General features: G+C 44.6%; 1 protein-coding gene across 1 annotated transcript; it reads right to left on the reverse strand.

Moving 5' to 3' along the window:
* Positions 1-2,745: 2,745 nt before the first annotated feature.
* Positions 2,746-26,777, reverse strand: ADRA1B (adrenoceptor alpha 1B). The gene is made up of 2 exons (XM_045028778.1): positions 25,607-26,777; positions 2,746-3,687 (listed from the first exon to the last, which is right to left on the reverse strand). Exons 1-2 carry the CDS (start codon positions 26,577-26,579, stop codon positions 3,119-3,121), a joined length of 1,542 nt encoding a protein of 513 aa, XP_044884713.1. The 5' UTR covers positions 26,580-26,777; the 3' UTR covers positions 2,746-3,118.
* Between the last annotated feature and the right edge of the window lie 316 nt (positions 26,778-27,093).

Here is a 27,093-nt window from a genome sequence, read left to right on the forward strand (position 1 = left end):
TCATGGGGGTGATTTATTCACATCCCTGAGCGGCATGAGTTATTCCAGGGGTTCTCAAACAGGGGGGTGGGACCCCTCAGGGGGTCGCAAGGTTATTACATGGGGGGGGGTCACGAGCTGTCAGCCTCCACCACAAACCCCACTTTGCCTCCAGCATTTTTAATGGTTTTAAATATGTAAAAAAGTGTTTTTTGTTTATAAGGGGGGTCGCACTCAGAGGCTAGCTGTGTGAGAGGGGTCACCAGTACAAAAGTTTGAGACCCACTGAGTTATACTGACATAAACAGTGATGTAGACATAGCCTTAGAAAGTACAGCATACATTTACTTTTGGCTGGCTGTAACTGTTTGACATTTTTATTACCATGCTGGGTAGGTTAACTTTTCTCTTGTTATCTTCCTAGGTGGCAGGGATCCTAAAACAGAACATCTCCTGGATTTCTGTTCCTCTTGGAAGGTGGTATCCCCCAACTATCTCACCTGGCAAGCAGCCTCTGATGTGTTGGCTGTGATTATGAAATGGAGGATTTGGGGAGGTACTGTACAAAAGGTATGGACTAATGTGAAGCTTAGTTAAGGTTTCTTTGATTGATCTGGGTTTCCTTCTCTGTTACTTGGAGAGAGATGGTTTTTCTGCACTAAAATGACCAAGATTCTCTTTTGTAAATTTGAAAAGCTAAATTGGCAGTGAGGAATCTTTTCTTTGGAAAGTTGTAAGGAGTATCCAATGTATAAAAATGACAAGTGCTTAAAGGTCAGTCCAGCAAGGAGTGGCACAATATCAAATTTCAAGGCTTGCCGTGGGTTACTACAGAAATCTCATTACAATGAAATACAATTATTTAAGGAGCTTGAATGATTATCAGGGATCAGACAGCTTTTGTTAAGAACCAAAAGTAATAAAAAGAAATGTCAGTCTTTCAAAGCTGCTTTGTTAAAGGCTTTAGAGGAGTGAAATGCTGGCTCTGCTGCACCTTCTACCATCAGCTCTGAAAAGTTCTCCAAATTTGATAGATGTTATTTTGGTTTGGGTTTACACTGCATGGCTCACCTGTTAAGCTAAACGTAGAAGGACACTATCAAACAGTTAGGCCCAAAATTCTGATCTGTAATCAACAATAATGTACAAAACCTAATGTGACTAGACATGGTTTTAGAACATTTTCCCCCTGTAGGTCCCCTTCCAAAAATTAAAATGAAAACTTACACAAAAGAACCCCACACAGTCATCTGCACCATGGGAAACTCAGAGAGAACAGGAATATTCTAGTGCAGCACAAGCAGAAAGCAAAATCGTCCAGTCTAGTTTCCTTTTCTGAGCGGAGTAGAATACAAAAAATAAATGAGCGGCAAAAAGAGTGGAAAGATTTTTCAAATCCTTTCTATTTTAATAAGCAGTGTCCCTTTAAGAGGAAATTGCAACTCAGTAGGAGCAGGATTGGGCCATTTAAACACAACAGGAGATTTGCCAGTGACTTCAAGGGGATCAGGATCAGACCCAAAGTGCCGTACATTAAGTCTGTATATGTACTTATATGGCTCTCATCATTGTAGTATTCGAGCATGTGGTGACCTAGACACAAAACTTCCCTATCTTTGCTCACTGAGCTGGAGGATATTTGGCCCAACCACAGATCACATCCACCTTCATCAGCCTAATGAGGGAATATACATATGCAATGAAACCAAGGGAAATGCTCTCATGGGAGTCAACGTTGTAAAAACATCTGTTAAGTGTTTTCCGCACATCTGTTTATGGTTCAGCCTCTGTTTCAGTATTCACAAAAACACTGCTAAAATTCCTAATAAGGGAAGCCTCAGGTCAGAGGAAGGAGTAAAGACCAGTTGCCATGGTTTGTACCACTTTATGTAAAAATTCACAGTTGTTAGTTTCATGATTCACACTTAGTTGAAAGAGATGAAAACAACTTCCAAACATGGGTTAAAACATATTAGAAGATGTCCTCAGAGATCCCCCAGTTATTACCATGTTGTTTAGCTGAAGGATGCAAAGCAAAGTGGGACTCTCATATAACTGCATCCTTTTGATTTTTCCATTTCTGATTTCAGTGACAAAGCAAAAGTCACTAGACATGCAATGTCACCTCCAAACACTGCCAAAAGCACCAAGTGGGTTTTACTGAAATCCAGCAGATTTGCTCTCAGGCTGGGTTATGGACTTCCAGCGGTCAGTGCTCTTTTGTGCTATGTCTGCAATGCTGTTTATGAAGGATCTGGAGTGATTTATGGGTTTTGCTTTGGAAACCAGACCCTTTGGTTGCCTGTACGCTTATAGGACAATCACAAATGTGCTGGCGCACGAATACTGAGCCCTGACCATTGCTGCTGTTTTTAAGCTTTCAAAAAAATAACATGGTAAAAAATAGGGGAGTTTGGCCAAGTTGGTTCACTTCCATTTTTAACTCATCGCCAACTCCTAGCGCTGCCCCAAAGGATATCAGTGGCTAGGATGGGAGATCCCACCCCAGTCTGCGCGCACATGCACGAATGGGAGAGTGGGCAAGGAGGCTCTGCTGGAATGCCAATTGAATATTAATAAACAAAAGTGATGTATACATGTGAAGTTACTTTAATCTTTGACATTGTTTGTGATTTCTAAAGTGCTAGCATTCAGTGAAGTACACCAACAGGTAAGGTTTTTACAGGCAAAACCAGAAGCAGCTGGTGCTACCCTGAAGAGGTACAAATAAAACCACACTTCCTCTTGAAGATACACTCTCTCTCTCTCTCTCTCCTTATATATACTTTCTATAGCTATGTGTGTTTGGCTGCTCCACAGCCTTTCCATCAGAGCTGAATATTTGGCTGAGTGCACATCACTGTCTTTATAGGGGCCTTCCCTGCATTGTGCACAAATTTCAGCAGCATCTCTGGCAATCAACTTGGAACACTGATCTCCTTGCGGTAGTGGGACTATGCCAATATTCTGACATTGGACTGCCTGCTACTGCCATCCTGGATGAACTCCCTCCCGGCACCATGTCAAGCATGACTAGATTGGGTGCAGGTTCATGTCTTCACCTGGGTTAAACACCAACCAACTTAATGTATTCAGATGAGCCCAGAGTCCAGGTCCTCCTGCATCCAGGGAACAGCGTTTAGAATTCGCTCATTTCAACAGCCATTCTGCAATCAGCTGTGCTGTTCAGTGTGTCACAGATGGTCTTGCAGCCCCCATTGCTTGAGGCTTGGCTGCCAGCAGCGATATGTCCATTGTGCTCTGTTGGGAGCTTGAAGGTGAAGAGGTGGCATGAGTCCTTTCGCCTGCTGCCTTCCTGTAGGGGGCTCAGGAAGGAGCTGGAGCTCTTCCACTCCTGGAATGTGTACATTTCCATGTGAGGGTGAGTGACTTTGCTCAGGTAGCTGGGGCTCGGGGTGGCTGAGGATAATGTCCTCTGACTGCCACTTAGGAAGCTTCTGCTGTCTTCTAATGAGTCTTTGCGGGAGCGTTCGAAGGAGCCTTGGTTCCAGTTCCTGTAGTTGTAGGCCCACCACCCCAGCCGCCTCCGCCGGTGGCACTGGCACTTCAGGATCCGTATAAAAGCCCTCTTGAACTCTTTGCTTGAGCAGGGGTAGATGATTGGGTTCAAGCAGCTGTTGAAGTAGCCAAGCCAAAAAATTATCTTGAAGATGGCTTCAGGTGGCTTCAAAGCAGGAAACATAGACCCTATCAGGGAAAAACAAGCAGAGAAAGCATCTGAGATAACTGGTCCTGACTGCCTTTAATAAAGAGAATAAGATGAACCCATGATGTTCATGGACATTCCTGTGAGGATGCCAGCGGCCGGGCTGGGGCCGGATTTAAAGGGCTCAGAGCTCCCTGCAGTGGCAAGAGCTCTGGGCCCTTTAAATCCCGGCCCCAGCGTGGCAAGGCTCGGGGTTCCCCAGAGCCGCAGGAGCTCCGGGACCTTTAATTTGCTCCTGAGCCCCGGGGGCTCCCAGCCACCTCTGCAGCTGGGAGCCCCAGGTTGATTTAAAGGCCCTGGGGCTCCCAGCCACAGCCGGTGCCGGTGCCCCAGGGCCTTTAAATCTTGAGAGGCCCCGCCTCTTCTGGTTGAGGCCCCGCCTCTTCTGGATGAGGCCACGCCCCCTCAGGACTCCGGCAGTACTGGTAAGTCCTGTAAGTTACTTTCACCCCTGTCTGAGTGTTTAAGTGGAATTTAAAAGGCACATAGTTCTTTGTTCACGCCTTCTGCAGTGGACTGCATTTCAGTGCACAAACTATTGGGCTGCCCCTAATATTCTGCAGGCCTCTCCCTCCCATCTGCTGGAGCTCCCAAGGCTCAGCCCTGATTTGGTACTGCAGGAAGTGATGAATGCAGCACAGAGTCTAACACTGGAGAAACAGTGAAAAGTACCCAAAAGATTTCCAATGGACAAACCAAAATAATGCAAACACATTGACTGTCTGCTTAGCATTAAGTACTTTTTAATGAAAGATTCAACAAACATTCATGTGGTTCTAGGGAATAACCATGAAGAGGGTGTGAAACCCTTATACTATCTTAGTGAAACTTGATCCAAGCTTATGACTTGAGCAAATATAGGCAAGATATGCCAAGTCCTCCTATACACTCAGTTGGAACTGCTTTCAGGATTCATTTTCTAACAATAATTACAAATATTTTCCTTTGGATTTGAAGAAAAAAGTGTTGTGATTGTACTACACAAATATGAAAACTGATTATATGGAAGAACTAGTCTGGGGCTTATCCTTTAAAGTGTCTCTATTTTGTTTTCCAGAACCACCATAAAGTCTAGATGAACTCAAGATATTAAGGACCAGTAGGACCAATGAAGGCGCTGAAGAGCACATATTATTGTTGTGCAGGTCCTACATAAACATTGGCTTTTTCCCCCCAGGAGACTGGAATATATTGACTGAAAACATTAAAATCTGGTGGAGGAATTTCTTCTAGGTTCTAAATGTTTCCAATTATATTGGGCAGGACAAAATTTGGACATAATCCATTTGACAGTGTCTTTTCCCGTAAATAATAAATAATAGTTAAAGAAGAAGGAAAGGTTGCTGGAAAGACTTTGCCTATGGGTAAGTAAAGCAAGAGAAGTTCCACAGAAGAAATGAGTGGCTATACGTATGGAGAAAGATAAATGGGACGCGTCTGTATGTGCTGTCTTGCATATAAACAGAATACAGTACAACACACTGACACACAAAGATCAAAGTCTCAAACAAAGCAGTGGAAAAGGTAAAAACAAAAGTCAAGTCCTGAAAAAGTGGGTAATATTTGAAAGAGCTAGTGGAAATGCGTATAGTACACAGTTAAGGAAAGAAGGTAACAGGCATGTCTCTCTCACACACTTTCAGGATAATCAAGTTTTCAGGTTTTTACTGATGACAATCTCCAGTCAGTCAGTTTGAGTTCTCGTATGTAAAAGGGCAACTTCTCAAGGGTGAAGAGAATTACTCCTCAATATCCCAGGCTGTGTGAGGTAGCATGTGTTCAGTTCTTATTCTTGAAATGTCACTGCACTGTGGCAGATAATTAAAAAAAAAAAAACTACAAAGCAACTACAGTACTGTAGTCCATCTATAATTGAGTGCTTAGCAGCAAAGATCTGAAGACATATCAATTTGGAAAGTGAAGGTTTGGACTTAAAAAATGATCTACGTCTAGCAACATTTGAAGGAGAATTTTGCATATTTCTCTCTTGCTTTTTTTGAGTAGTATGGGAACAAGATTAAAGATAGATATTTAAAACATTGGTTATAAAATTATTATTTTTCCAAATTTATTTATTTTATTTCCCACAGCTGCAGCAAAAATGAACAAGACTTAGACCCGTGGAGATAGCACACAATGCCTAGAATTCATTACTCACACTATAGTATCCAAGATTATGCTTTTCTGAACAAAGAGATACTAATTTGACAAGTGGATATCCTTTGAGATGTTAAATTATAGAACTGTATGGTAATAGCTCTTTTTTTGGCAGTTGTATAAAAACAGTGACTTCTTATCTGAACAACGCAAGCCTTACAAATATGTAAAAACACCTCTGGAGGCTAGAGAATTTCATTTAGTATGTAATGCAGGATCACTGCATAGTTTTAGGAACATATTAGATGTTAGGATAATTATTTTGAAGGTGAACTGGCAAACAGAGATGTTATCATACCAAAGGAGAATTAACAAATTCCCAAATAGAAACATAACTATTTTGCTTTTACACAGCACTTTGCATCTGTAGGTCAACTCAAAGTGCTTTTACAAAACATCATCACCCACATTTTACCAATGGGGAAACTGAGTAATAGAGAGACAAACTGACTTGCTGAGCCAGGATTAGAACCCCATCTCTCAAATTCCAAAACCATTGTCTTATCATTGTACCATACTGGGTAACCAATGAGATTTTGTAATAATGACTCAACTAGGTCCTAATCCCACAAAGCAGAGTTGAGGACACGTGAAATTAATGAAAGTTGAGCACTTTGCTGAGTCATGCTTACAGTTGGCAGTGCAGAGGTCATGGACAAATACAGTAGTTATTGTGAGCTCAGCAAAAACCCACATGCTATCTGACAGAGAGGGAATATTGACGAAAACTCAGTGATCATCTGAATGATGATGCCTCTACCATAGAATCCCGTTCTAGCTCTAGTCCATTTGGATTATGAACCCAAGACCTTATTTGGGATCTGAAACCATATCCTTTGGCCCAGAAACTGTGAGCTTGCTATCAGCTAAACCAGGTTAAATCTGCCACATTTTAATGCTTTATTTTCTTTATTTAGGGTCATATTGTCCCTGACCTTTGTGCAGGTACACAAGGTAATGAGATCGCCAATAAGTTCCTACGTGTCCCACGCAAGGGCCAGTAACAGCCTTAGTCCCTGAGCTCAAAGGAGCATTGACTGTGTGTCCCCAGAGGTGAATCTAATCCCAAGGAGGGCAAAGATGGAGGAGGAACCCTGCCAGGCAGAGCAGGCTGCACCATCCTAAAGTTAGGTGCACTCTCTACATTTCTGCTGCACTCCTGCCAGCGGTGGGAAGGATAATCCTTCCCTAAAGCCTCAGTGGAGTAGGGAGCTCCACAGCAGCCCCAAAGCATGACTGTAACAATAGAGGCAATCTAACGCTCAGACACTCACTAATGGGATTGAGGCATTTGGTTAATTTACTGCTGAACTTGTAAAGACTGAACACAGTTTCTTCTCTTACTGTTGCCTAAGATCAAATGTAGTATCACTTTCTGTTTAGTCCTCTGTGGGGAGTCTAGGGACTGTGTCCAGCTCCTATGGGGACACACACAATAATCTAGGGTGTGTCCACCTCCTATGTTCTCAACACAGAACCACTGATATAAAACTTTGCAGCAAGTTTTACAGTTGCAGTAATGGAGGCCCATTGACAATCTGGCCCTCAGTAAATATATCACTTATTTAAGAGAGGATTGATGTTAGAAAGACTGAATTCACTACACAAAGAAGCTTCTCAGGACAATCCGTTGCCTTAGGCAAATCTTTAGTCTGCTGCCCCCTCCTGCCTCTGTAGAAAATTGGTGGCAGGTACCCAGTGCCTCCCCCACAGCTGTCATCTCCACCTCCAAGCCTTGGGTAGTCACCTTGGAGGATGACAGGGCAGACAATGGCCTGGGGAGGCAGAAGCTGCTGGGCCCCAGTGACAGATCCCATGGGATGAGAGCAGTTTGACAGTCAGGCACTGGCAAGAACACCTCCCAGCCAACGTTGTAGAAGTGGGGAGGCCAAGGCCAAAGTGCCCCCTCCCTCTCCATGGCTGGCTGCTCTGGCGATGAGCCACCTGCCCTCTCTTATGGTGCCACAGTAGGCCCTGGTGGGCAAAAGATGTAATTGTAGCACCTCCCCAGGATACCGGTAATCTATTCTGCGGGGGGTAAAAAAATCTGTGGGGGACATGAATTCTGTGCTTATGTTTATTTTGTTAAAAAGTAGGGGGTTATGGCCCTCCCGCTTTTAAAAGTGGGGGGCCATTGCCCTGACACCCCCCCCAGTTCCAGCACCGGTGCTCCCAGCCCATAGGTAATGGGTATCGCAGACCCCTACTCTGTACAAAGCAACCCAGGCTGGGGACAACTATCTCTCTAACACAGAGGCAGCAGGCTCCTTCTCACTGGACACAGTGGGAGTCTCCGTACCTCAGCCCCCACACCACTGTCCTGGCCCCGCACCGCCAGTCCCCTGCCTGGCCCCCACACACTGCACTTCCTGGCCGCACCCCACAGCCCATCCCAGCCCACACCATTTGCCCAGCCCCCCGCAGACTCACACCTTCTCGCCTGTGTGCCCTGTTGTCGGGCTCGTAGCCTGCATCGCGGCAGTGCCTCCAGAGCCCAGACACAGTGGTAGGGAAGTGATGATACCTGGGCTCAAAGACTGCCTGGGGCAGCAGGAGACAGGTGTAGGTTGGCTGCCAGCATGGAGCTGGATGGTTCACTGTACTTGTGGCCAAAGCCCCGCGGAGCTCAAGCAGCCCCAAGCTACGATGTTACCCATTCTGGGGGTGGGGAGAGCTTCCCTGGGAGCCTGGCTGTGGCTTCCTGCTCCTTGGAGCTCAGCCAGCCCAACAAGCCTTGTTTTCCGCAGCTGCTGCCTACGCATCTGCCTATAGCTGGGGCAGCCTCTAGGGTTACCACCTGACTGGTAGCTGACTGGCCTGGCTGGTTTTTTAAATGGATTTGCCAGTTGCCAGAAAAATAATTTAATCTGACAGGTTTTTTTTAATGTGGGTTTAAAGATTGGCATTATTATCACAATCCACCGGGATATATAATGTTAAAAGTTTCTGTGTCCAACGAAAGATGCTGCCGTGTTCCCATTTCCGCAGTTTAAGTGATAACAAATCAAAACAGTTGAAAATATAGCAGCTGTCTTCCCACAAACATGCAAGCTCACTGCACGTGTGCGTGAGAGAGGGTTTGAGTCACGCGAGAGCAAGGAGATGGGGATGTTATCAATCTTATCTCCATGTGTTATCACTCCAGATACTATAAGTGGCTGTTGAAGGGGGGGTTGCGGAGTTGCCTTGTGGTTGGGGGTTGTGGTTGTGGTGGGCTTGCCTCGTGTGCGGGGGTGGATGTTGGGTTTTTTTCATTTCAAAGGTAGTTACTCTTGCAGCCTTTGAGTAGGCAAATAGCGCCCTGTGCACTTTATGTTCCCTTCAGGACTTTAGAAAGTGTCTCAGGTTTCATATCCTCTCCCCCTCTGCGTGTGGGAGCTCCAAAGGCATCAATAGGAATTTCCCACAAAGATAGAAGACCCTTTGTTATTAGGAATTTTAGTTTGATAGAGGCCTAGGGTGACCAGACGTCCCGATTTTATCGGGACTGTCCCGATATTTGCTTGTTTGTCCCGCGTCCCGACCAATGTTAGGTTGGGACACTGGACAAACAAGCAAAGGCTCCGGAGCCTGGAAGGGCTCGCGCCCTTCCCCGCCCCGACTCTGCCTCCTCCTTCCCCAATTGGCTCCCTCCCCAAATCCCCGCCCCCATCCCCGCCCCATTGGCTCCCTCCCCAAATCCCCGCTTCTTGCCAAGCACGCCATGCCCAGGAGACGCAGGGGAACGTGGGGCCGGGGTGAGTGTGAGTCCAGCCTGGCCCCGAGCAGGCAGGACTCGGGCGCGGTGCCTGGATGGAGAGTAGGGAGTGGCCTGCGGGGCCAGTCGGTGGCTGTTCTCCCCACTTGGGCAGCGGGACACGGGAGCAACCGCTGCTGCTGCTCCCACTGCCGCGGGGGGAGGAAGCGGCCAAGCACGTGGCGCCCGGGCCTGAACCCGGGCCTGCTGCGGGGACCCAGCAGCACGCACACTGCGCCCCGCCACTGGCCAGTCGCGTCTGGGCTGGCTGCCCAGCTGGTGCAATCCCGCGGCGGAGGCATCGGCAGCCCAGCCCCGTTCGTTCCCCTATGGGACCCGAGCAGGATGGGGGGGCTGGGGCCTGCTGCCCCCACTCCAGGGCCACCCGTGGGATTGCACCAGCTGGGCAGCCAGCCCAGACGCAACTGGCCAGGGGCTGGGCGCGCGGTGTGCGTGCTGGGTCCCCGCAGCAGGCCCGGGCTCGGGGGGTTCATGGGCACCAGAGCCGCAGCCGCCAAGTTTGGCCAGCGGCCGCTTCCTCCCCCCGGGGATGTGAGAGCTGCAGCAGCGGCTGCTCTCAAGTCCCGCTGCCCAGGTGGGGAGAACAGCCGCCGCCGCCTGGCCCCGCAGGCCACTCCCTACTCTCCCTACAGGTACCATGCCCAAGTCCTGCCTGCTTGGGGCCAGCCCGGACTCACACTCACCCCGGCCCTGAGCTCCCCTGAGTCTCCCAGGCCTCCCTCCAGCGCTTGCGGAGGGAGAAGGAATCGGGGGTGGGGAATTTTTTTTTTTTTGCTCTTCCGCCATTTTTTCCCCCATTGCCGCCCCCCCCCCCCGCGTCCCGATATTTGACCTGGGTGATCTGGTCACCCTATAGAGGCCTCTGTATGAACCACCTCATTCTAATCGTGCAGACCTGGGCACAATTTGGCCACTGTTGCACAGAGCTCCTTTGACACTTATCCTACAGTAAAGATAGGGAAAATATATTTTGATTAGCTTGTATATTTTTAACATCACCCTTTCCCCCTGCCCCTTCCTTGGTACTAACAATGCCTTTTATTTCATCATGCATCCATGCCTTACCTTGTAATTAACCTGCCAGGAGGAAACAACTGTGGGCTATTTTGGTACCTTGATAAAATAATAAAACTAATCCTACCAGGCACAGTCTCCAAACAACAAACTAATATTTCCTACTCTAATCTCTAGCTATTTTCCCATCACAGTCTGATAAACAGATTAAATATTTCCCAGTCCTGATTTAGATTGCCTTTCAGAATAGCTGAAAAAATGTCGCCTATAATTATCTCGTCAGTGATTTATTCCTGATGAGGAAGCCAGAATAACTCCCCCACTCTAAACTAACTGTTTCCTGGCACTTCATGGTCAATAACTTCCCAGCCAGGGAATGTATTTTTTCTTCTCTTTTCATTTTTATTTTATTTATTTTTATTTATTTTATTTATGATGGTTTATATTGTGAGTCACTAAATATAGCATTGCATATGATTTACCTCTTTCTGCAGCCTTGACACCTTCCCCTTCTAGCTATTTTGCAAATCCCCTTATCCACTAATAATGCAGAACAGGAAATATACCAGGAATTCAATCAGTCTAGTAGTTTTTGATGGCATTTTGAAAAAAAAAAATCCCTAATCATTACCAACTGTACACACCAGACATGACAGAGCTATTCAGGTTGGAAGGAGACTGAACAAAAGTGAATAACATAATTAGGAATTAAAAGTTATTTTCTCTAGTGAAAGTTAATTTAAATTAGAATGTCATTAGCGTTTCAAGCAGTTTTTAATGAACTGTTTATTACAGTCAAACTATGTAAGTCACCCTCAGTGAAATTGGCGAAGGCTGTGGGAAACAATCTACGGGATTAGCCTGTCATTACACATTTTGAAGCATATCAGACCAGCATAGCATTGGGTAATTGAAACGAACCTATCACTAGCTCTAGGGTGACTGTTCCTCATCAAGGGCCTGATCCTGGAAAACACTGAGAGGTACTGAGCACTTCATAGGATCAAGCTCTAAATAACTTTGTTATGTTCTACTATTTTTATAGCACCCAGGGCTCAGCTCCTGAAAATGGGCCCAATCCTGCCGTTTGTACACCTCACGGCTCCTGTTAACAGCTGGGATTTTGCCTGAGTAAGGACTGCATTGGACCCAGGGCTGTGCAATACAAAACATACGCCTTTCTCTTTTTTGCTCTTCTTTTCTTACCTGATTATATTCTTCTTTTTTTCCCAGATGGAAAAACAAAGCATAGAAAATAATTCAGCACACTCAGCCTTTCCCCACGGAACTGCTAAGGAATAGCTAGCGATGGACTGGAGCTGAAACCATGGGGGCAAATACCCTCCAACACTGGGGAAGCTTGGATGCAGGTCAGAACTTTGTGGCCACTCCCATTTCTATAGTGACCCTCCAAATCTGGGCATTCTGAAACACTGGGGCTCAAGTCCTATTCTAGGGGCCTAATCTATTGCACATTGATTCAGTGGGAGCCTTTGAATGAGATTTGGACTTCAGTGGGCTTTGGATCAGGCCCTAAATCAGCAGGGCGAACAGTAGGAAGATCCTCTGGATTTGCCAAATCCTAACACACATAACCGAACTTCACATTTGAGGACAGTTCAGATGTAGCCTGCTACAGAGGAGCCACAAACACCGTAATCTCTCATGTTCTCTCTTGCTTTTTTGTTTTCCTTTAATCTAAAGTAAAGCCTATTAACATTAAAAATACTCTGTCTGGGAAAACAACACAGATCACCTTTAAAATCATTGGCTGTTGAGGCTTTGCTGTAAACCGTTCAGGTTTATCTGCAATCTAGTCTGTTACAGGAAAAGCCAGATATATAACAATAACCACCACTGCCATACTCTGTGTCATGCATTAAAAGCTAGACCGGAGTATTTCCAGAGTATGGATAATCACAGCTAGAAAAACAAAATTATTTGTGGATCCGCTGACACCTTAACTAGCAGATTTCTAGGAAGGGCATTTCTCCTCCAAGATCTGGATCCATTCTCAGCAGCCTAATATGGTATAAATATTTGCTGAAAAGTTTCCTGTTACCTCAGTCCACCAGTAACGATATTCCTGTAAAGTGTGACAGCAAGATGGCAACGTTAAGACTCTTCATTTAAGTACAAAGGATAAATGTATTCTAATGGATACAGTACATCAGAGAGGGTCCTGTTCTCATTTTTGTAGGAAAGAACTGACCTTAAATAGTTAGACTAGCCAAACTAAACCAAAAAACTCTACCTCAAACAGAGTGTTTACCCTGAAAAGGAGGGGACATGCCAGTGACTCCGTGAAGCTCAATAGGGTCTTTGCTATTGTTATTGATTTTGTATTGGTTAAGGTGCTCAAATGCTGCAGTGATTGGCAGCAGTTTAAACACCTAAAATATAGGATGTGTCTGCGAAGGAAATGCTGTTGAAGTTGGCTTATGCCAGGCAGTTAATTATGCCATTTCCATTCACACAAAAGGAAATAAATTGTGAACACCATTTAAATCAAACTGTTCCTCATTTATGACATCATGAACCTCAATTGTGTGGATACATTTCCTTTCATCGGTCCTGTGTGCAGGGAATATATTTTGTTTCTGCTGTGATGGTCTTGAAAGCCAGGCAGCCTCTAGGTACATATCAATTGATTTACATCTTGTTTTAATGTAAATGGGTTGACAATCTTCATGCGTGAGTTTTCTTGGAATATAGATTTGCCGGGAGTGCTTATATATTTCTCATTTGTGCCCAGCACGTGGGAAACTGTAAACCATTTTTATTCCAAATTACTGGCATTCTCCTCTTTTCCTTTCCTCCTTCTCTGTTTCTTTTTCTATCTTCCTATTTTCTGCTTTCTGTCACTTTTCTTCTCTTATTCCTTTCTTCTCTTCATTTTTATCATTTATTCCTTCTCTCCTCTTCTTCCCTCCTATCTAGTTTTTCTCTCCAACTTCCTAGTTTTCTATTTTCTAATCACCCTTTTCTCTTCACAGTTTATGATTTTCCATTAGCCTAACACCCATCTTTAATTACACGTTGAAGTGGTCTTAAACACATAGGTTAATTACTCCTTATTACAGTAGAAACACCTGCTCTGGCCAGACTGATGAAGTATTGGGGATTAATCATTTTGCTATTTTGGCAGATGTATGATCACACAGTAACAAAGTTTTGGTGGATGTAGGTTCTCAGGTGTCACCTTTTCTAGCTATTAGTGATTAAGGGACCATATTAAAAGAATCTTATACATTTGGTTTCATATACACTGGGGCCCACTTAGAGGAAAATCTATCTGTTGTCATTATAGGAACAAATGGGAATCATTTATAGACTCATAGACTTTAAGGTCAGAAGGGACCATTACGATCATCTAGTCTGACCTCCTGCACAACGCAGGCTACAGAATCTCACCCACCCACTCCTGTAACAAACTCCTAACCTACGTCTGAGTTATTGAAGTCCTCAAATTGTGGTTTGAAGACCTCAAGCTGTAGAGAATCCTCCAGCAAGTGACCCATGCCCCATGCTGCAGAGGAAGGGGAAAAACCTCTAGGGCCTCTGCCAATCTGCCCTGGAGGAAAATTCCTTCCCAATCCCAAATATGGCGATCAGCTAAACCCTGAGCATGTGGGCAAGACTCACCAGCCAGCACCCAGGAAAGAATTCTTTGTAGTCAGGGCCGGCTCCAGTGGTGAGCTCCAGCCGGTTCGCGCGAACCGGTTGTTAAATTTAGAAGCCTTTTTAGAACCGGTTGTTCCAGGACAACCAGGTTCTAAAAAGTTTTTAAATTTAACAAAGCTCAGGCAGCTGTCTGCCCGGCCCCCAGCCCCAGCTCACCTCCCCCTCTCCCCTGAATGCTCCGCCCTCCTTCTCCTCCCCCTCCCCCTCCCCTGCTTCCCGCGAATCAGATGTTCGCGGGAAGCCTGAAACAAGGAGCAGGCAGGTAAGCCGGGCAGGGCGGACGGCGTGCGTGGCCCAGTCCAGCTCCACTTGAGCGGCTCCCCCTGGCCCCAGCCAAGCTCCCCAGCCCGGTCCCGGTCAAGCATCCCCGGCTCGGTCTGGTCCCGGCTGAGCGGCTCCGACCCGGCGCAGCTCGGGACCCGCGGCACCGGCCCAGATGCCAGCCAAGCGGCTCGGCCCCGGTGCCGGCCCGGGGAGTCGGGTCCCGCGGTTCTGGCCGAGTGGCTCCGGCCCCGGTGCCGGCCCGGGGAGTCGGGTCCCGCGGTTCTGGCCGAGCGGCTCCGGCCCCGGTGCCGGCCCGGGGAGTCGGGCCCCGCGGTTCTGGCCGAGTGGCTCGGCCCTGGTGCCGGCCCGGGGAGTCGGGCCCCACGGTTCCGGCCGAGCGGCTCGGCCCTGGTGCCGGCCCGGGGAGTCGGGCCCCGCGGTTCCGGCCGAGCGGTGCCTTCTCTGGTCCAGCCGGGCTCGGGGAATTGGGCCCCGCGGCGCCGGTTGTGGTCCTGGCGGAGTGGACCCGGTCCCGGCCCCAGGCAGTGTGGTAAGGGGGCAGGGAGAGAGTGGGTTGTGGGGGGGTGGATAGGGGTCAGGGCGGTCAGAGGGCAGGGAACAGGGTGAATGAATGGGGGCAAGGGTCCCGGGGAACAGACAGGAAAGAGCAGGGTTGAATGAGGTGGTGGGGGCACTCAGGGACAGAGAGAAGGGGTGGTTGGATGGGGTAGGGGTCCTGGGGGGCCATCGAGAATGAGAGGAGGGGTTGGGTGGGGCGACAAGGGGCAGTCAGGGAACAGGGAAGGGGGAGATGGGTCAGGGGTCCCGGGGGGGTGTCAAGGAACATGAGGGGTTGGATGGGGCACGACCCCGCCCCGGGGGGAGGAGGGAACCGGTTGTTAATATTTTGGCAGCTCATCACTGGCCGGCTCTACAGTTTTCGCCGCCCCAAGCAGCGCGCCAAATTGCTGCCGTGGGCAGCGGGGGCAGGCCGTGTGCCCTTAGGGAGGCAGGTGTGTTTCTGTGGTGGCGGCGGCAATTCGGCGGCAGCTTCTATGTTTAGCTGAAGCCGCCCCGGACAGCTGAACATAGAAGCTGCCGCCAAATTGCCCTCACTGCAGAAACGCGCCTGCCACCCTAAGGGCACACGGACTGCTTCCGTCCTCCGCGGCGGCAATTCGGAGCGCTGCTTGGGGGCAAAACAACAGGGACTGCCGCCCGTTGCAGAATGCTGCCCCAAGCACCAGCTTGGAATGCTGGTGCCTGGAGCCGGCCCTTTCTGTAGTAACTCAGTTCCCACCCCATCTAACATCCCATCACAGAGCACTGGGCATATTTACCTGCTGATAATCAAAGATCAGTTGCCAAATTAATTGCCAAAATTAGGCTATCCCATCATACCATCCCCTCCATAAACTTATCAAGCTTAGTCTTAAAGCCAGATATGTCTTTTGCCCCCACTACTTGTTCATACAAAAGTCGGATGATGATCTGGAATTGCCGTTATGGTAAGAGCGCACTTCTCATAGAGAAATGTAATGTGAAAGAATAACTTGATAGTGAGAAAGTTTCACTGGATAGATTTTTTAAAAAGATTAAATCAAAGTACACAATAGCATTTAGTAACTACCTGAGTTGGAGCATTGTCCAGTATGAATGAAAAACGAAGAGTTCCAAAGTTCCAAACACTGAGTCAGAAGGGTTCTATAGACAACACTGTCACTTTCTTGTGTGAATGTCACAGGCTAGGACTAGCAGGGGGGCTAGTTACTACTGATTCTGAGTGTGGGTGGTAGAATCTAATCCTAAATTTTTAAACTTCCTAGTGGTGTTGTAGGGGCAGATGTAGGAAATAGAATTACTAGTTGCAGAGAGGCTGAGTGTATTGCTGAGCAGAAGAGGGAAATTCCACTTCATGAAGGATTTTAAGATTTTGAAATCTGGCTTCCTTCCAAATTGGAAAGACATCTGAACCTTCTGAAATTCTCCATGGAAGAAAAATTTAAAAAAATCATTTCAGATCAATCAAAATGTATCATATTGTACAACATTTAAAAAAAAATGGAAACAAAAAGTAGCTTCAAAACCCTCCAAAATAGAAATGTTTGTTCCGACAATGCCAAAATGGGATGTTTTGACATTGTCTGAACTTTTTTTCCTGGTTTGCTCCTTAGTGAAATTGCCACAAGTTCATGAAGCATTTCAATTTTGAGGGCAATGCATTCTCTGATAGAAAATGGTTCTAAGTGTTTCACATGTGTTCTAGAAGAGAGATTTGTCCAGTGCCACACAATTTGTCATTCTCAAAGCCCAGACTAGAACTCCAGTCGTCTCTTTTCCAATCTTCTGCTCTGTTCACTATCTCACGCTGCCTTCCTTAATAAGGATGAAGTAAAAGCCAAGTTTTCATTACTGTAGCTAGTTAGAATAGAATATTAGGGTTGGAAGGGACCTCAGGAGATCTAGTCCAACCCCCTGCTCAAAGTGAGACCAATCCCCAGACAGATTTTTGCCCCAGTTCCCTAAACGGCCCCCTCAAGGATTCAACTCATAACACTGGATTTAGTAGGCCAATACTCATACCACTGAGCTATCCCTCCCCTGTAAAAAAATTTTTTTCCCCTGCCCTTCACTGCATTGTCCCCTCACCAGGTCTAGGTCCTAAACCTGCTTATCAGTGACAGTAGCAAGTCTCGTAACCGCTGAAGAGAAACAAGAACTCTACATCAAGTTTAGTCAGCCCTGCCACAAGGCACTGGGGAAGAGAAAGAGGCTTAAATGCTACCTAGGAGTTTCTGAAACAGCACCCACAAAATAGGAACTTATCCCCCACCCCCTAGCTAGCAGTGAGAAAAACTTGGCTTTTATGGGGTTGAAAGTCATTGCTTCCTATCTGTAAAAGTCAATGTTAAGCTAAATAGCAATAAAAGGTTAACTAACATTGTGTTTGCCTAAGGGTAAAGGGCAGACACTACATGCATGTGGTAATTAGGTTCTTATTGGATAAGTGAGACGCATGGAAGCTAGCTATTACCAGAACTATTGTGAGTGCCGAATATATGAAAAGCAGGAAGACACGCTGAACTTTGCTAGTTTGCTGTGGTCCTTGTTACAATGTACTTGGCCAAATCAGCATGCCAAGTTTTTAATGTTAATTGGATTCCTGAAGCTCCTGATTTTTTTGCCTCCAACATTCAATATTTGTTTACATTCCTCTAAATTTATATAAAACAGAAAAAATCCCTAGTTTACAAACATTTGGTAATTGAAGTCACAGACAGGGGCTCTGTCATCTGTCTCAGTGGTTTATGAATGAGGCATACTCATGCTCCCATCCTGTTACAATTTGGAAATGCAATCTGTGCAAACCTATAAATATTGTCAGCATCATTAAATAGCCAATAGCATTTACACACATAGAGCCTGATCTGTATTCTTTACGCACACAAACTCCGCAGGGAATTCTGTGGGAGTACAGGGTGTGCAGGGAATGCAGAATCAGACTCTGAAAGAGCACTTCTCTGTACTAATACCTTGGTAAACAGGACAAAAAGCTCTGGCAAGGGTAGTCCCTGCCTTCTGGCAGCCTGGAGTAGCTTTGTTTTTTGTCCTCTTAGCCTAATTAAAATCCACACATTCAGATGCCTTCTCTTATCATCCACATCATCTATCTGTGATTAATGGTGTGTCAAATTCCAAGTGAACAACTCACCCTTACAAACACAGTATGATTTCATTCTGCACTATACAAGGCTCCAACTCTAGGGACTTGTCTACACAGTGGCCAAAACTTCACTGGAGGACGCTATGGCATAGACAGGGTTCAGGCCTTTTTACCATCGTGTTGTCTAACACTGCCCAGAGCAGAGCCCTTTCGTCACTTTTCAGTGGTGGCTGACATGGTCCTTGTATGTCCCATATGCTGCAGGCATTGACAGAATGGAATAGATAAGATTCTACTCCCACCCATCTACATCTTTATGGTCAGTCCCCTGCCACTCACCCACAGTCCTGGAATGTAATAGAGGCACTGGGAATGACCAATAATAACGCTCCTAACATGATAGAGAGTCATTGGCTGGCACATTCCATGATGCCATTAAGGGATTGGGGCCATCTCTGAGGCCCCACCCTGCAATTCAGCCCACGTATGTAGATCTTCAGATGAAAGATGCTGTCAAACTACAAAGCATTATTGTTATAATTAAAGACTTGATAGCTGAATTTAAGATTGGCGCAATCTATACGAGGGCTGAAGGACCGATTGATCAAGGTGATGGTACAATAGCCCATTTGAAAATAGGTACTAAGAATGATCTCGTAACAGGAAGGACAATGGAAGCTTTCTCTTCTGGGGCAAAAGAAAGAAAGAAAGAGGAAGCCAATATCTTAAATAAAATACCACTTGGAATTCTTTGTGCCCCATCTGTAATATTGTAACTATCAGCAGAAATACAGGACATTTCGTGGATAGCACAAATTCTTTCAAGTTCATTCTCCCTTTTATTTACATGCTATCAAAACAGTCCTTAAAAATGCATAGAGGGAAATTCAAGCAATAACTTTAATGCAAATAGAAATCTGTCAGCCAGATCCTCAGCTGGGGTAAATCAGTGTGCCTGCACTGAGGCCAATGGAGCCATGACGATTTATACCAGCTGGGAATCTGGGCCTTTATGTTTAAGTTGTCTTCTTCTCCTGTTATCAAGACTTTCATTTATGGTATTTTTATATTATAATATAACTTCTTAGGGCCTAACCTTTCTCCCATTGAAGCCACTGGGAGTTAAATGGGGACGGGAGTCTGATCTTATTATTTTTGGCCAGAATAAAACAGTTTTGCAGCTGGCTAACTGGATAGGATATGGCCAGGGCTTGCACTTGTTTTGCAAAGGATTAGTTGATTAGGGAAAAGCTAATCTAAGTCTGCAGACATTTCATTTATTACACGTATGCATTTTCAAGTACTGGGCTTGCTTTATAAACAGTTTTTTTAAACTTTTTATTCTTGATGTATGGCCTAACCATTCTTTCTTGGATATCTTTGGTAAAGGATAATCCTCTGGCTGGGGGACCTAATAGGAGAGCTATAGAGAGGCTATCTTGGCTTCCATTCTAAACTCTGATATTCACACCTTGATGATCATGGCTTTTTAATTAAGCAGGTTAGTGCACTGGTTTTTAGGCCTCGGTCCAAAAGCCATTGAAATAACAAAATATTCCCATAGCATTCAATGGGTTTTGGATCAGGCCGTTTGTTCAGATGCCGCTAAACCCTGTACTCTTTCCCCTGACCTTCATTTAATAGATCTGTCCATTTTTGCATTAAAAAGCACCTATCCCATACAGCTACTACGGCATTGATCCTGTAGACACTTGGGCATGTGTATAAATTTACTCACATGAATAATCCCACTAAAGGCAATAGGATGTGAGTAAAGTTACACGCGTTCACAACATCTGCAGGATCAGGACATATGTCCATTGCTCTGCTGGGTGTTGAGAGCAATTTTCCCCACTAGAAAAATCAATTCCTTCCTCTGTTCAAGTTTAATAGCTGCCCAATGGCTAAATCCCCACATTTCTCCTTTGAATTTTCTGGCTTAATAGATTATGAGCCTTCCCAACAACAGAGAAATATATTGCCCTAGAAAATAAGAAGATATCCATATTACCTCCCTTCTTGAGACTGATTATCATTTTTACTGAGGTCAGTTGGTCTCACCAGAAATCAGAGCCTCTCTTGTCCTGTGATGTCTGTTTAGAACTTGGAGGGTTTAGTGCTGATATTTATCTTTAGGCGACTAGTTTCTGTCAATACTTTTCTTTGAATTCAAACTGGTTTTGTATTTTATTTGCATATTTACTTCAGTGTGATGCTGTGTTTTAACATTTGCCTGTTTGCCACCTAAAGCCCCAAATATAAGTTAGTAAATAAAAGAAGTATCCAATCCCTGGATGTTCATACAATTTCAGGTGTTTTGACAAACAGCTTTGCTTTGAAAAGAAAACATTACAGGCAAAGTAACTAATTGCTTTGGGTATTTTGGATGAAATTCACCACGGAGCAGAAGGGTCTGAATAGGGCTTAAGTGGAACTTGAGTGGCGCATAGGCCTTGTGCTGCAATGAATCATTTTGAGAAGGGTAAGCACTCCATACATGGCAACGTGTGCTAGGCCTCTGCAGTAACTGCCCATCATGATCTTTGGCCTCATGTGCATTGGTCAGAGAATAGACTGAACTGTTTTGTCCTACAATTTGAGCTATTGAACTTTGTTCCAAAGATCTGGGCTGAAACTGATTAAATTGCTATTCTAAAGGGCTTTAATTTGCTTAAAGGGATTAAATTGCTATTTTTCTGCTTTTCTAAAGGGCTGAAATGCTATCGGACACTGAACTGGCAACTTGTGGGCACCAATCTTAAACAGCTAAACTAAAGAGGGTTATAGGAAGAAATAGGCCTAAAGTCTTTAGGAGCCTATACATACAAAGCTAGGACTAGAGCTAAAATCTTTGATAAAATATGATTTCCATGGAAAGATGTGAGACCTGATCCTCAATTCCTGGTGCACCGGGAATGCAGAATCAGGCCCCAAATAACACAAACTTACATTGTAACTTTGAACTTATATGTTGGTTGCTTGTAGGACCCCTAATATTATTACTTATTTTATTGTCAGATTTAAAAAGCCTACTAAAAAAAGGCTTTTGGGAAAGTAACATTATTACTGTTTTCTTTTACACATCTGGTCTCTCATGCTGCGGCCACTGATGTCAATGGGAATTTTGCATCTCATTTCAGTGGTTGCAGAATCTGAGTTTATTTAGGCCTGCCATGTACCTGTCTGGAGCCCCAGTGAAGTCAAGTTGCAGGACTTGTGTCTGACGTGTTAATAATTTTTAGTGCTGGTGGTGGCTTTTTTCCTTGCGACGTATGTTATGTCATGTATAAGCTTTACGGCTGGGCTTTTCAAAGGAGCCTGCAGGTGCTGGGTGCCAAACGCATATTGGTCAAATTGTGAGTTCGACGCCTAACTCATTTACACTTCTTTGGAAAGCTCTGCCTAATAATTCACCTAATAGAAATAGCATTGAGTTGCAACTTGTAGCCTTGCTGTACCATATGGAGCCTTTTCACCCTAGATGCATTTCTTTTTATACATGTAATGGCTCAAAATTGGTTCCACCTTATGTAAAAGAGGGTCTGGATCACACAGAAGGTTTCAGACTTCTTTTCCCACTACTCTAGCTAAAAGTTGTCTATTTTTATTTGACATTTTTCAACAATGAGTGGTTAATAAGTTCCTGATGCCTTTGAATATTTTTGGGTGAAAAAAATATTTATTTTGAAATAACCAAGATATTTACATTTTGAAATTATGTTGCTGAGTTTGTGGAGCTACCAATTGCCTTGGCAGCATATATGCCTTAATTTTATTCATTATACTGCATCACACATAATTTTGAATAGCAGGATAGCTGTCTATATAAACTGAGTGTTTATAAACATGCACAAGAGGGATATAATATAGGCCTTATTTACATGAAAGAACAGCTGGTACCTCATGGGAAAAAAAAAAACTTTGCACATTATTCTGTTTGGAAACGATTCCGGTGCATGCATCATCCTATGCTTAGTGCTGGAAGCAGCATGGCCCAGTGGTTAGAGCTAGGTGTGGGCGTCAAGCAATCAGGGTTCTATAGTGACTGGTTTTATGATGTGTAACAAATCACAACCTCTGTGCCTTAATTTCTCTGTTTGTAGACTCAGCAGAGTACTTTTCCACCTTTGTAAAGTGCTTTGAAGTCTCTGGTTGAAAAGCACTCTGTAAATGTGAAATATTATTTCTCTTCACGTATTAGAAGGAGCACATTTATTAAAACAAAATCTTTGTATCTCAAGAATTCATCTGATCCTGCTGTGTATTCCCACCCCTGGTGCCCCAATGTTATAATCCTTTGTTTGGGACAGCACAACAGGTAGCTGTGGAAATTATTGCAATGTCACAACCAAAGGATTAGAACTTTAGCTGGGGAACAAGCAGCAGGAGCGGAGGAACTTTTGAGAAGAAAAGAGCTTATTTACATACAAGCAGAATCATTTGTCAAGGCAATATTTTTCAGTGTCCCAGGATTCAGGCATAACTGTACAGTTGTAAAGTGTTTCAAGAAGCATTGGGTCAGATTCTGATCAGTTTCACATGACTGCAAATACAGAATTGCTCTATTTTACATCCATGCATATTGTGGGGACATGTCATCACTGAATGAATCAGGAGGGGAAAGCCAGATGATTGCAAAGGAGTGTGCATGTAGGTATGACTAGAAATAACGGGCTGGACTTCGGAAAGGGAAAAGGTAGGCTGAACTATAAAGAGAAACTTGCAGGGAAGTAGAAGAAGCTGCTTTAAAAACTAGTTTGGACCGAAGAGCAGAAAATATACCATAGCTAACAATCCTGTATTGATGGGGATGTGGCTGACATAACAGGCCCTTTTCACCTTTACCTTCTATGCATTTTCAAAGCACTGCAGAGGTGCCATCCATCAATGTGGAACAACTATGTATTGTCAAACAAATAGGATTGTGACATCTTTGAATGAATTAAGGAAGAAGATCAGGTGAATTAGGGCTTGATACACCTTCTGTTTCTGGTGATTAGCAACAATTGAAAAAGTAATAAGAGGAAAAGTACACAGCAGTTAAACAGGCTTGGCTAACGTTTTTCTGGGGATCAGAGCATTGAACAAGGATTTGGGCTCCTGGAGTGGGCTGGCAGAGAGATGAGGTTGCAGACACAGACGACTGGATTGCTATTCTAATGTACTGATGAGTATGTAAACCCTCTAACAGGAATGGATACTGACAACAAAAAACATCTCAGAACTGATCTAAGTAGCAGCACTTTCAGTATCCCAATAAAAGGCCCAATCCCGTGAGGTGCCAAGTTCTCTCAACTCCTCATTTTGTTCAATGGGAGTTGTGGAAGCTTAGCACCTTGCGGGGTCAGGCGTTAGAGCCCAGGTGCCAGAACAGCTCTTTTCAGCCAGACAGCTTCTCCTCAGCCCCTGCTTCCATCTCTGAATCTCTGTGTCTCCAAACAGTGTTGAGACTTTTTGATCCGTCACGCCACTTGCAATATCTTGGGCTCATGGTTGAGACAACAGGTGAACTGATGTTTTAAATTCCTCACTCACTCAAGGAATAATTCATTAGCCATCCCATGGGTGAGCAGGGCGCCTGCAGCGGCTTTTAACCGTTCTCAAGGCAAAATGAAGACATGTCGAAATATGGCTTCTTTTGACTCCATATCTACACTACTCTTGTTACTGTGATTTTGAGGTAGGTCCTCAGCTTGTGAAAATCAGCAGGTGAAGCTACTGACTTAAAAGGCTACACTTATGCCAGCTGAGGATCTGGCCCTTAAATTTAAGCCAGGATGTAGCAGTGAATTTTTTAAAGGTTCCTACAGCAATCTAAGCACAAAGGGACTGAGCTAATTTACTTTAGCAGAGGGCCCTGAACCCCACTGGATTCTACTGCCTGAGTTCGGAGATTCTTTATATCTAGACTGTAATGTTGTACTTTGTAAGCATGCTTTGCACAACACATCTACTCTGTACGGATGACATACTTATTTTCCCAGTGATCTGTAGCATTATCCAGTATGGTGGAACTTTCTCTGACAGAGGACAATGTTTGACCTCAGAGGGGCTGAGTTCAGGAGCCCTTAACTCAGAATTTCCCGACCCTTGTGGGTTTGTCACACCGGTAGCCTTATATATGATTAATTTTACACACATAGAGACAGATCTTCCCGATTTTCACCAGCTGAGAATCTAGCACAAAGAATAGCACACCCATAGTTTGATCCAGTAAAAATGATAAACTTAAAACTTTTAACCAGGACTCCTAGATCTTGAGGCAGTTTAGAGACAATTTGTTCAGCAGGAGGCAGGGGACCATAGGTGAAATGTATAAACCAATTCTTTAGCTTACCACAATGACTGGATTGGAAATATTTTGTTTTACAGTGACTAAGTAAATATGAGACACAGAACACCGAGAAGGCTATTTTCCACCTTCTTTCATGGTTAGCCAGTAGGATCATTTGCTTTACATAACAGCTGATTTTGGACAGAGATTTTAGAGAAGATTTAAGAATTCTGTGCTAACAGGTTGTGAGCTGTTGTGCTGTGATGCTGATTCAAGGTGGTGAATAATATTAAGGACAAAAAGGGAAAAAGTCGAAAGGATTTCAGGAATGCAGCCCTGTGTAAGGTTATGTAGGATGCGTTGGTAACATTTTCAGTTAAAAGTACATAGTTTTAGAGCATTTAAAAATGAAAGAATTGATTGCTAAAAGTTCCAGCTGCAGCCTCTTCAAGGGCCTGATCCAAAATCCCTTTGAAATCAATGGGAGACTTTCCCTTGGCTTTGGATCAGACCCCAAAAGAAGAGATGCAGTCAAGTCACAGTGTATGGATCCAGATCTAGATTTTGAATGCCCCATAGTTCAGAGGTGTTTGGATCCAGAGCTTTGGATCAGGCCATTTCTACTAAAAATGTTACAACCTAGTCTGTATTATTAACAGCTGACAGTATAACATGTTAAAAAGCTTTGTATGACATCTGAATGGGCTGCCTGCATCTGTTCAATTCATGACTTTTGCTATTCAGCATGCTACAAAAATATCCATAAAACATTTAAAAATAAAACACTTATAAATGGAACCTTAATATAAAGTGTTAAGAAAAAATATGTGAAGGTTTTATCCATGTGCCGTCTGTCTACCTGACAACTGAACTGATTTCTTCAGGCTGCAAGACACTGCAAAGTTTTTCCATGACTTTCAGCAAGAACAGTGTCAGAGGGAAATTATGATGTAGTTCTATCTATCTATCTATCTATCTGCAGTTCTAATGCATCTATCTTTATGGCATCTAGACACCATTCAGCTGATTTTTATCTAACATTTCTGTAATAAACAATTGACCCTCATCCCTGGATCCCCATCTTACCTAGAGGCAGAGCTATGAAGAAAGGTAGCCAGCACAAAATAAACATGCCAACTACAATTCCCAAGGTCTTGGCTGCCTTCTTTTCTCGAGAGAATTTAAAAAGTTTGAAAGCTATGGAGTTTCTGGGGTGGTGCCCCTTGCTCTTGCTGCTGTTGAAAGTGTCCTCGTGAATGTTCCGGGAGTGAATCCTTAAGGTCAGCTCCTTGGAATCGCACATTTCTTTCATGACCCCAGCTTCCAGGTTTTTAGTTGTTCTTTTGGCCACTATGTAGACTCTACAGTACATCACCAGTATGACAATCAAAGGAATGTAAAATGACCCCAAAGAAGAAAACAAGGCATAGAAAGGTTCTTCAGTGATGCGGCACTCTTTATCGTCCTTGGGTGCTGGTTCCTTCCACCCCAGAAGAGGTCCAATGGAGATTACTGTGGAGAGGACCCAGACACTTAGGAGGGCAAGAATTGCTTTCCTTCTAGTTACCAAAGTCGGATACTGAAGTGAATAACTCACCCCTATATATCTATCTATAGAAATTGCACACAGGCTTAAGATAGAAGCAGTACAGCACATCACATCAACCGCTGCCCAAATATCACAGAATATCCTCCCTAAAGCCCAATAGCCAAGAATTTCTAGTGTAGCAGAAAACGGAAGGACAGTAAAACTCAGCAACAAGTCTGCTATTGCGAGGTTAATTATGAAGTAGTTCGTAGGGATTCTTAAATGCCTATTGCAAGCTACAGAGAGAATTACCAAGATGTTACCTACTATAGTAAAAAGTATGAAGGCACCTAGGACAAGCCCCACAATTATAGCCCTAGTGATATCCAAGGCAGGTAAATTCAGATTGCTTGCTGACTGATTAGAGTTGTTTTCAGTGAGACTCCCATTACTTAGTACAGAGTAGTCCAAATAGCCAGGTAATGATGAATTATAGTTATCATCAAGGTAGGTATTCATCTTAAAAATCATGCTCCATAGCAAGTTGTAATTGGATCCCCTGGACAATGCACAAAAGTGCTTCAGGTCTGTTGAAAGTTATCTCTCCACCGAAGAACTTGCTGCAAAGCAAAGCCCAGTTTCAGCGTGAGAACTCATCGCCACTGTAGGTTACGAGCCACCAGCATGCAGAGTTTGCACAGCATTAAATCCTCTGAAGCTTGTCAAAAAGTAATAGGATGCTCAACTTGGTTAATTTTCCATGTCAATTCATTTAAACAGAAATTAGCAGATGGAACTCTTGGACTGAGTCTTAGAGTAGCTGTTTGGATCATGAGGTCTCTGAAACAAAAGGCTGGTTTACTATCCTCTCTTGTGCATTTGTGGCTTTGTTGGAAGGATGCCCCTGCCTAGCTGTTATGACATGCGTCTCCAAGAAGCGTTTGTAAGCATTTAGGCAGCTCTGCATGGAGTGGCTGCCTTTGCTTACACTGGCTGCTCTAATGACATCACTGGAGCCCTGACACATAACAGCACTAGAGGGCAA

Source organism: Mauremys mutica, chromosome 8 (genome assembly GCF_020497125.1).
Source record: "Mauremys mutica isolate MM-2020 ecotype Southern chromosome 8, ASM2049712v1, whole genome shotgun sequence".
NCBI lineage: Eukaryota > Metazoa > Chordata > Testudines > Geoemydidae > Mauremys > Mauremys mutica.